This window comes from Talpa occidentalis, unplaced genomic scaffold (genome assembly GCF_014898055.3).
Source record: "Talpa occidentalis isolate TD23 unplaced genomic scaffold, MPIMG_talOcc4v2.1 talOcc4.2, whole genome shotgun sequence".
Classification (NCBI taxonomy): Eukaryota; Metazoa; Chordata; class Mammalia; order Eulipotyphla; family Talpidae; genus Talpa; species Talpa occidentalis.
The window spans coordinates 131,283,346-131,294,876 of NW_023602073.1; the positions used below are offsets into that span (position 1 = coordinate 131,283,346).

The 11,531-nt window shown below is 42.4% G+C and overlaps 1 protein-coding gene and 1 non-coding gene across 2 annotated transcripts in view; both read right to left on the reverse strand.

The window, feature by feature from the left end:
• The window catches only part of MAP7 (microtubule associated protein 7), a 151,743-nt gene extending 141,517 nt beyond the window's left edge, over positions 1–10,226 (reverse strand). The window contains exon 1 of the mRNA XM_037520451.2: positions 10,145–10,226. Within this exon, the coding sequence (XP_037376348.1) occupies positions 10,145–10,211 (67 nt within the window). The 5' untranslated portion in view covers positions 10,212–10,226. The remainder of the gene's footprint in view (positions 1–10,144) is intronic.
• LOC119253614 (U6 spliceosomal RNA) lies at positions 7,423–7,524 on the reverse strand. Its single transcript, XR_005127146.1, has one exon. It is a non-coding gene; the product is annotated as a U6 spliceosomal RNA (small nuclear RNA).
• Positions 10,227–11,531: the final 1,305 nt, after the last annotated feature.

The following is an 11,531-nucleotide window of genomic DNA, read 5'->3' on the forward strand; positions in this document are numbered from 1 at the left end:
GGCCTAAGTCCTCAAGATTTTAGGGAACTCTGTGTAGAAATAAAATCTAAGAAGGATGGTAAACACACTTAGAGCACCCCAAACCTCATCTCTAAAACCCCTTCACCTTTAATATCCATGCTCTTAACCTTGACTTAAAATTCATGTAAATTTTAGATCAGTAACAGAGGAAGGGTTATAATGACAAAAGAGTCTTCAGGGAAATGTCCCAACACACAACAAATGGACTATGATAATAGTAACAGAAATACTTTTAAATACCAAAAAATGAAACATTAACAACCCAAGAAGGGCTTGCTAGGCCCTGTAACTAAACTACAACAGTATATAAGCATCTTACAGGCCAGTATGTTTATGGGAACACTTCGTGCTTCACTGTGAAGGTAAAAAGCACCACACAATATGCTTTGATGCTTCTTACCCTGGGCCAAGCCAATGGCAATGGAATCACATGTCTGCAATTAGGTCTGAATCAGCATTCTGCTCTGATTCTCTCATTATGGACACTCTACAATTATAAAAACTTGCTAACTGGTCCAACCACTATGGAAAGCTATGTGGAGATTCCTCAACTTGCTAAAGATGGAGCTTCCATATGATCCAGCAATTCCACTCCTAGGTATTTACCCAAAGGACACAGAAACATTAATTCAAAAGGGCACCTGCACCCCTGTGTTTATAGCTGCACTATTTACAATAGCTAAGGTATGGAGACAACCCAGATGCCCAAAAACAGATGACTAGATCAAGAAGATGTGGTACATATACACGATGGAATATTACTCAGCAATCAAAAAAAAGATAAACTCATGTAATTTGCAGCAACATGGATGGAGCTGGAAGGGATCATGCTGAGTGAAATAAGCCAGAAAGAAAAAGAAAAATACCAGATGGTCTCACTCATCGCAGGAATTTAGAAAACCTAAATAAGGCACCAGGAAAAGGACTAATTATAATGAAGTAAAAATCAAAATCAACAAGAAACTATAAACCAGAGACACACTATGGGGAGGGGCGGGGGAAGGAGTAAGATCAAAACAAGGGGGGGTGGGAACTGTATGGGGAGTATAACCAAAATGAAAATGTATATTGTGTAAAAATGAAAAATGATGTAAAAATATATAAAATAAAATTTAAAAAATAAAAAAAAAAACTTGCTTAAGGGACAAATTTAGTACTACAGGATAGGTCTATATTTCCATAGTGATGCAGTACCAATCCTGAATAACTACGACCACAATTATTACAACTGTACTTCATGATTAAGCTGTGTCAGACACTGTTCTGAGTACTTTACATGTATAAACTCATTTAATCCTCATCCTATGAAGCTATTATTACTATTGCCGTTTTAAAGAAGATGACACCAAGGAAGAGAATGGTCAAATGACTTGCCCAAGATTTCAAGTAGTGAGTGATGGAGCTGAGGTCAAAACCAGGGCAACCAGACCCCAAAGCCCCTGCACAAAGTAATATTTTAATGTTGTCCCTAAAGAACTGGGTCTTAATTTTGAGTGAAAGACCACATCGCTTCACACATGCTCAGGAAAAAAAGCAAAGATATTTCCTTCCTCAGAAATCAATCCCATTCAATATCCTCTACTGTTATCAATCTGATTCTGGATTTTATGGTTGTGCAGATGCCAGCTGCGAGGGGAAGAAAGGAAAACAGGAAATCAGTTCTGCCAAAGATAAGCCCTCACTGAAAAAGCTTCAAATCACAATTGATGCACCAAATCAATGACACCACAAAGGCTCACAAGCATACACAAATGCAAGTCAGAACTTCTAGCAGCTCTTCAATACGTAGGGTTAGAGATACTGTGAGCTGAATGATACTGATGAGAAAAAATGCAATGTGAAGAGAACAGGGGTAATAGTGGGCAGAGTCTTGGGTAGAACAAAAGCTAAAGAGGAGAAAGAATAAGGAGAGGAAGATTAGCTCACAGGATATTAGCTTCAGGTCATCACAGAGGCCATTCTTATGCCAAGTATTTACAGACAGAACAAACAAGAGTGGCTATAAACAAGGGTGACTCTCCAGAGCCAGGGATCTGGCAATTGGAGTTCATGGGTGAACAAAAAAATCTCAGGGAAAGATACGATTTTCTACAAATCTTTTATTATCTACCAGAAACTGACCTTCCGTCGTTTTGAGGGGGATGTGGGAGAGGAAAGTAGTGGAGCGGCTAAGCAAAACAGAGACAGAAAGCTGACTGCCTAACAGTCTGTCTCAGTGGATAAATTCCCACATAACAGTGCATGAGCAGGTAAACGAAGATATGTGTGCAAAGCAATGTCCAAGTGTGCGCATACCCACATTCACGTCTATATTACCTTTCAAAATTACTGGGGCAGGGTAATGGATAAAATGAATAAACTATTTGTGTTATGATTTTCCAGGTGGTTTCCACAAACAAGGTACACTTGACACCTCCAAACTAAACCTCCTAAGGCAGTTAAGTAGAAGAGCACTTAAAGTAGGACATGGATCCAAACCAGTCCTCAACCTTGACTGCACATGGGAAACACTTGGGGAATTCTAAAAAATACTTCCACCTAGCTCCCACCCCTAGAGATTCTCAGGTAACTGCCTGGAGTGTGGCCTGAGCATCAGGATTTAAAAAGTCTTCAGGTGATTTTAACTCACTGCTGAGACTGAGAAACAGTGATTGGAACCAGTGCTGCTCCCAGCACGTGAGGTCAATATTTCAACAACATAACCTTATGCCTGAGGAGTGAGGTATATTTAAATGAGCCCAGCAAGGTTGTGGTTATGGGTGTTGTACTAATTCAGAACATCTAGCATGAATAGAAACCAATCTAGCTGGAATGCAGGAAGCAGTCAACCCAGGCCCTGTTTGGTGTGTCTGCCATGCTAAAGAGTCAAGTCAGGAGCTTCCAAGAACAAGAAGCCTGGATTAGTCTTAACAAGTAGCCAAGTATTTTTGCTAGAGCCACTTGTTATGCCTGTTACTGTCACCAAGCAGGTCTTGGATTGAGGAGTCTGGATACTAAGAAATGGCCCTTTAAGGAAAAAGCGGGGGTCTTTTCTAGAATTTTTCCTTGTACTTTAAACTTATAATAGAAGACAGCTTTTTTTACTATCAAGAGTGTCAGTGACATAGGCTTTAAATGTGGTAGATCATGGCATGGTAAAAGATGCTCTTTTACCAGAAAACCAACAACAAAAAGGAGGTGTTCATTGTATTAAAAAAAAGCTATAGAATATTAAGATTACCCAAATTTCAATACTCTAAACTTAAATAAACATCATTTTTACTAACTAGTTCACAACTACCAACTAGTTCACACATACCAGATGCATTTCTCTCGGCTTCCTTTCTGCTTAGCTTTGTATCCCTACATTCATCAGCAGTGTCTGGTAGGGGTGTTCATTCTCCAAGGCATTTTCTCATAATTTTTCCTTTTATAACCACTTCTGTAGGAGCTTCAAGGAGAAGGAACTGTTGAATGCAGTGAATAATGGTTGCAAAAATATAGTCTCTCCAAATAAAAAATTCGGAATGTCACTAAGTCTCACAAATTCTTTCTCAAATAAAAATGATGCTGAGAATAATAAAAAAAAATATACAAGTATCATTTGGCATTGCAAGAGCTGAGATAGTAAAGAAGCAGAAAACACCTACTGAAGAGCTAGACAAACTTTAAACCAGGTTTCCCAGAAAAAAGCCAATTTCCACACACATTTAGCACAGAACCTTAGCCCATGCTCAGTGACTCAATCTCCAAAAGTAGATTATCTGGATTTTTACAAAGCATGGTAAGTACACTGAGTACCTGAGGATTGATAAAGTATTCTGGGTGACAATACAAATTGTGCCAACAAGGAATTAATCATTAGGACCATAAAGTAAGTTATATGACCAATCTTTTCATCTTTCTAACTGAAAAAACAGGTTATTTCCAAATTCTGGAAGGTCATAGCTCAAGGGATTAGAAGACAAACATGGGGGAGAAGAGATCTTGGACAGGCCTGGGATGTGCTAGATAAATGCATATCTGTGTATAATCAACTGCCCAATGCAGACTCCCTAGGAAATAAATATTATGACACAAAAGAATAACAAAGCCAATGACATGAGCACCAAATAACAACCCCACATTACACGTGGGCTCTGAAGTGACATGACCTCCACAGGTTTCTCAATTCATCAGCATCCAGGAAGGCACTCTTGAGGTGATTAGTGTTGGTGGCATGACTAAAATTAAAAACCAAACCAAACCTAACACCATCAAGTATTGGCAAGGATTCGGAGGAAGTAGTATTCACATACATTGCTGTAGGAACACAATACTGGATGCCAATCTGGAAAAGTTTGGCAGTTACATGTAAGCACATACTCACTCACATGACTCAGCAATCCTGGAATTTCCCATAGACAAGTGAGAAAACATGTACATAATGTTTACAGTGGATTCTTCATAACTGGAAATAACCCACTGTCCCTCAATGGGTAGCTGCAGTAATCTGTGATATTTCTTTACAATGGCAAATCATCACTATTCATCAATAACTGTTGATACACGCAATGCCCGTGAATTCAAATGCTTAGGCAAAAGTGAAAAAATTTAGACACAAAAGATTATACAGTATATGATTCTACTTTCATGATATTCTGGAAAAAGCAAAACTAGAAGGATGGCAAACTGAGTGTGAAGAGCAAGAGCTGCCTCATCACAAAACAAAGGACTTCTTTGGGGTGAGATCTCTTCTGGATCATTACAGTGGTGGTTACAGGACTATACATTGGACAAAACAATGAACTCTACACTCCAAAACTAGGAAAGTTTTTGTATGCAAATTAAAAAGTAGATTTTAAAAATAGAAAAAAACGCTCTGCCTGTTCAATGATTTGTAATTTTTCCTTTTACCACCACTCTTTATGGGAGTGGTGGTGGGTCTTTGATATGGCTATTTTTGCAACTGCCCATCTATCTATCACTATAATCTGATACATCTCCCATTTCTGCACAACAGCTAAAATTCCTCTTCTGGGTGAGATCAGTAACCACCTGATAACCATACCAATGGCTTTTTATTTTACTGTTTAGTCTTTGAATTCTTGAACCCGTTGTTGCTCACTCAGCAGAGATGCCACTGCTCAATTATGCTGTTTTCTCTCTTTCTGGCTTTTTTTTTTTTGCTCTCTTCCTCCTTCTATTCTTTAAATATTTTCTCACCCCTTTCTAGTTTTTCTTTCTGAGCTCTTCTCACTCCCATGGCTTCAATCTCTATTCCCTTTAGGACTGAATCCCAGAGTCCACACCTCTATTGTTCTCCTTTATTCCCATACTTCCAGCTGCCCACAAGACCTTTCTACCTACATGTTTTTCTTGTACCCCATATCTCCATGAGTAATGTAGATATATTTCTATTTCTCCCACTAAAGCTGGGTCCTCCTGCATGAATATTTTCATGCCACTCTCAAAATGGGAGTCTAATATTATATGCCACCTTTTTACCTGCATCCTTTGAAATATGCTCTGCAGAACTTGAACTCATTATCCTCAAGCCAGCCGGACCTCCCTGCCACAGTGCAGACCCAATGCCTGTCTAGATTTCTGCAGGAAACTTGAAGTTGGCCGCTGAACTCTTTCTTCTTAAATCATCCTCTAGCCTACACTGCCACTCTTAAAATGAGGACCAGATGGGCAGAATATTTAGTACTTCATTGACCTCCGGAGATTGGCTGATCTGAAACACCCAATCAGCAACCCCCAGCGGCCCTTCCTAAAGCAGCAAAAATCACTGAAGAGAATGACTTCCCTAGATGGGGGTGGGGGGGAGCATGCTTTGTTAAAGGCACAGCTGAGCTTTCCTGCTAGCCCTGCAAATGGGCTCCCAAGGATCATGGACACTGAATTACTTTATTATGTTTAATCAAGGTATGTTATTCTCAAGAATCAGCAACACTTCCCTCCTGCCCACAAAATACTGTAGTTGACTCTTAGCTTGACATTCAACCAGTCCACAACTTGGCCTTAATGTACCATCATCCCTAACTAATCTTCCAGGATTCGTTCATGTTCAGTCTCACATGTGAGTTAATATGACTGAAAATGTGTTCTTTTCCATATCCGCACCTCAACCTACCTTTCCTCCATCCAGCTTTACAGAATACCTATTTTTTTTTTAAGTTTAAGTTATTCCTACAGCCAGTATGTATTCCCCAATGGGTACAGCCAAAGTTAATTCCTTCTTCGCCAAGCTTCTTATAATCTGCAATTATTCTGGGGTTTTGTTTTCCTTCCTAGATCTAGGATTATGTCTTCATCAACATTCCAGCCACTATATTACTTAATACATAGAAGGTGCGCATTTCTGGGTTGAATTATACTAAGCCTCAATATTTTCAAATCTTACATCAATATAATGAGACTTAAGGATTAAAAAAAAAAATCCTTACAAATGATTATTTCCCACACACTAAGAGGCAGGGTGTTATAGAGTTTTTATAGCGAATATGCCAATATAAAGGAGTGTTTTCACGCATGTCGAAGTAATGGTATTAAATAAATGCATGCTCCTGAGCACAACTATCTAATCTAATAATAATAATACTTCCTACCATCCAGAAGACGTAAAATAAGTGCTAGCCACAACACAATGGGGAAAGTGTAAGCTAGCTGCCTCAGTGAAGCATTACCAGCTTTACAACCGAATTTCAAATGGGGTGAGTCCAATACCAAACTGTAGTCTGGTCCCTATCTTACAATTTTTTATTTACATATTTCTGTAGACCCTAAGAACTAAGTGAGACCTACAGATCATTTATTAATTTGGAAAAATGTAGTGATGTATCATAACCAAGATCACGAAGTCCTTGTTATTCACCACATAGACTGGTAAGGACAGAAAAATCCCAAACACATGCTCTCAGTCATTTCCCTCAAAGGAACAGCAGAATTCACAAATTACAGGTATTGATTGATTTCCTGTTTATGCTGTCTCACCAATTAGTTAAAAGCAATTTTAAATCTGGTCTTTATTCAGTAAGATTTTATAAAATAAGTGATCAGATTGGGAACCTAATTGATCACACTCACTTCCACAGCTTTTGAACAGGAGCATCAAATTAAATATATAAAGCTTGGGCAGAGACAGTTTTGTGACTATCATTGTAAGTGATTCCTCAAAACAAGGGCCCGAAAAAGGACTTAATGTCCTCTAGTGGCGAAATAGAAAATTTGTTTCCACATCATTTTTTTTTACAGTTCTTGTTTATCATTGGGTACTGAAAAATGCAATGAAAGAACCGTTCATCCTTAAGAAAAATAAAACTTTCACCACAAGGAATGGGACTTCACTATCTGTTCAGAGAAGAGAAAAGATGCTGACAGACATATGATTTTTAAATGTTGGATTTATATAGTACCTTCCAACATATATGCATATATTTAAACACAGAACACTTCACGAATCTCCATATCCAGCTCACACAGAGGCCAAGCTAATGTTCTCTGTAACTTTCCAATTTCAGGACATTCGGCGACAGCCAGGCCTCAATATTCTCAATAAACATCTTGTTTCATATGCAGCACAATACCAGTCCCTCTTTGATATATACACAAACACATGTATATAATTATGAACACATTACAGGTGTTATTTTTATAATCATCTGAGATGCTAATCTAAATTGCCATAAAATTAGACCACGGTCTCCACACAGCGACACAAAAACTGAAAGACAAATGTAAGAATGTACCTCTTAACCAAGTTTCAAAAGGTTAAAATTTGAAAAATGAATCCCTCAATAAATGTTGCCACTTGAGATGGGAATTTTCACCTCTTGGTGGTAATGAAAGACAGAAATCCACATCTCTCCTGAAAAAACCCTACCTGATTGTTTAAAAATAATGACTTGGGGCATCTGGATGTGTATAATGTGAAATATGTCCATGAGAATAGACTAGTATATTTAAATTCCTATGTTCAGACATAGGTCACATTATATATATATGGGACAATTCTTAAATAGTTAAAAATGCAAACAATCCTCACCGTTTGCTGAAAATATTGTTACCCAGATTTTAAAAAGTAAATTTTCACCTTTTTTGGGCTCCTACTCATATAAAGTGCTGATGAGCACTGAGAACGTTAGTAGTGGTGCAGGGCTAGAAAAATAGGAAAAAGATGTAGGCCAGAATTAAGTTTCGGTTAAGTGATAAAGTACAGTTATTCAAAAGATCATATATAAAATCCACTTTTTGAAAATGGAAGTTTCTAGGCAAAGGAGTCTAAGAATTGTTTTCTATGAAAATGATGGCAGCCAACTAAATTCCCCTCTTCATACAAGAAAATATGTCACTGACACTCTCCTGGTTGACTCGTGTGTTCGATGCATGACCAACTCCTAAGCTAACATGGTCAGGCACTGTCTAGACTAGTTTGTAGTTCAGGTATCTGAATAAGCTACTCCTGTGCAGATTCTATAAAGTGTTTTCTTGAACATAAATTGGTGTGTACTAACTCACTGAAAAATTTTGTTTCAGAAGCAGTTACTCTGTGTGGATTAGGAACCAAACCATTGACATTCACAACTGAGGATACTGCCCTCCTGCTGCCCTTACTTGGGGAAGCCCAACCCTGGCACCCAGTTCCTCAGGTTGCCAAAGCAATCACAAAGGCATCTCCTCTCAGCCACCCCTTCCCCACCCCAAACCAAAATAATGATGAACAATCTTTCCAACCCATTAAGACAAAAGAAACCACTCCACAGGAAGGAACGTGACTTCAAAGTAAACAAGTTTAAGATACCTCAGAGGACTTAACCTCAGGTATTTTGGCTAAAGGGATTAAGTCATTCGATTTTAGGTACCCAATCTCTTCTAGGCAGTGCAAACACATTATTTGCAAATACTGTTATAGCCTTTCTGCACCTTTCATTTTAAAATAAGCACACCACCTAAATGAATTTTTTTTTTGCTTGTTTTTGAGGTGGCTGACATTCTTACATTTACGAAACAATTGTTTCTGATTATATGTGTATGTAAGCAGGAAATAGACTGCAATTGGGTAGTCTGCAATTTGACTTTCTTTTTCAAATAAATAACAGCTCACCGCCCCCACCCCAAGTGTAGGAAGGTACCAGAAAGACTTTACAAGCTAAAAATAGAAAAGGGGACTAGGAGGGAGGGGTGCTTTTGCAAGACAGTTTCTCAAAACAAAACAAAAAACAAAAAAAACACACCCAACAAAAAACTACAGGGTGGGGGTGGGAGGGGACGGATATTACTTTGGTATAAAATGGGGTGTTGGGGAGAAGGGGGGCTGCCTGTTTTGGCGATGGGGCTGCCTGTCCTGGGTGTGTCTGTAAGCGTGCAAGGTCGATAAGGAGAGATAAGGGAGCCCTCAACATATAGGCCTGACGAGCTAAGTCAACGTTCCTATCTCGGATTGGTGCATCGACTGAAAACAAGCAGCCTGGGCTTCTTTCTAGTAAATGACTGAGTCCATCTTGCCGCACGCGCAGACCCCCAGCATTCTGCAACCAGTGCCAGCGCTCGCGACCACACTTAGCTCAGGAGCATGTGATCACTGGGAGAGCCGGGAGCCGGGCTGGCACCCCCGACCGCGCGACCCTCGCGCCCACGCGCCGGGCTGCGCCACCGACATGGGCCACCGGGCACTCCGGGCAGGACAACCCGGGCAGGCGGAGGGGTGCCCAGAAACAGCTAATCCTGCCTGTGGCACCTGCCCGAGGATTTTCCGCACGGCTGTAAGGTCTGGGGGGGGGGGATACGATTTCCAGATTCAACTGAATTAGCCCAGGCGGGCAGGTGGGAGGGGAGCAGCCGCCAGTGTTTCTCCATTTCCTCCTCCCGCCCGCGCTCCCTGGCGTGTTTCCACCTGTTGTGGGAGAATCGAGGTGGAGGGCAAAAGGGGCGCCCGGGACCGGGGCCGCGCGCCGGGGAGGCCGAGCTGGAGGGCGAAGGGCAAACGCACCGCGAGCCCGGAGGCGCGGCGCACCCCGGGGTGCCCGGCCGGGGGTGCCGGGCCACGGCCGCGCGGGCCAGGGAGGGGACCGCCGGAGCCCGGCGCGAGCCCCCCACCCGGCTCGCAGCCCCCCACCCGCCCGCTCCCGCCGGAGCCCGCCGGACGGCGCCGCGAAGTCACCTGTTTCACTCTCCGCCGCACCGTCGCCGCCCCTGTGGCTGTCGCCGCCAGCTCCCAGCTCCGCCATGGTGCTCCGATGACGCGCCCCGAGAGCCGCTCCGCCCTCTTCCCCGGCTCAGCTCCCGCCGGGCCCCAGCCTCCGGGGCCCGCCGCCCAGACAGGTGAGCGCCGTCAGGGAGGGCGGAGGGACAGGGGCGGGGCGGGAGGAGGAGCGCGAGCGCGGCCAGGCGGAGCCGCCAGGCTCCGAGCGCGGGCGCGCCCCCTCGCGGGCAGGTGCGGCGTGGCAGCCGCGGCGACTCCGGCTGCTGGGTCTTGGGGGCGCGAGGAGCCGGCGAAGCCCAGCACCTGGACCCTGAGCGGCGGGTCGCGGCTACCCACTCCTCGAGGTCTGGACGCTGGTCGCGATGCCCCGTGGCTTCAGGGCCAGTGACCGGGACGTGCCGACGATGCGTCCGGGACGCTCTATTCCGCTCTGAACTCTGAAGCAGCCAGGTCAGTTTTGACTTCGCTGGGGCTGGAGTTCACGGTGACAGCCGCAACAGAGATGATGCCACGTGGAAAGCCGAAGTACACGGGCTGGATTCCACGCTGAGTTCCGGTCTCCACCTGCGTTTTCGGGCAGACGTCACGGCTGTTACCTGTCTTTACGGCGGGCCTTTCTATCTGATAAGCCCCGGAGCACGCCACTTAATGAAACTCATGCCAGTGTGGTCGCTTTTCCTACTCTTGGCTTCGGATTAGTAACTGTCTTGGGACTTCTGGCTTGCTTGGGAAGACCAGGGAAAAAAAAGCAATAGGCAACTCTCTCTCTCTCTCTCTCTCTCTCTCTCTCTCTCTCTCTCTCTATATATATATATATATATATATATATTCAACTATATATATAGTGTGTGTATACACATATATACATATATGAACACAATATATACACAATATTATATATATATATACGCACTATATATACACACGATATTACTAGCTGAGAAGAAACCAATTTTTTCTCTAACAGGCAAATAAAGGTTAAGCAACAAAAAAATGCTGAGGGAAAAAAATGTAGCATACATAAATGGAAACATAAGGAACAAAATGGAGTAACAAACAGTTCTAGTTACACAGAAAAGCACTCCCACGTACCTAGCAATCTCCCTACAGTTTGACACCCTCCCAAGGACTTTAGCAGAATCTTACTAGTATAATCCTCACCATTGTTGCATGAAAAACCTGCCATGCTGAGCTGATTGGACTGTTTCTGTTTGGCTTACTAGTTTTCTGAGTGACTGGATAGAGGTTTTGTCTGAGGGACACTTTTATGTTTTGTAGTTATGACTTTCCCCCTTAGTGCCGTTTCTATAACAAATTAGGCAAACTGATTCTTGAGCAATGTTAT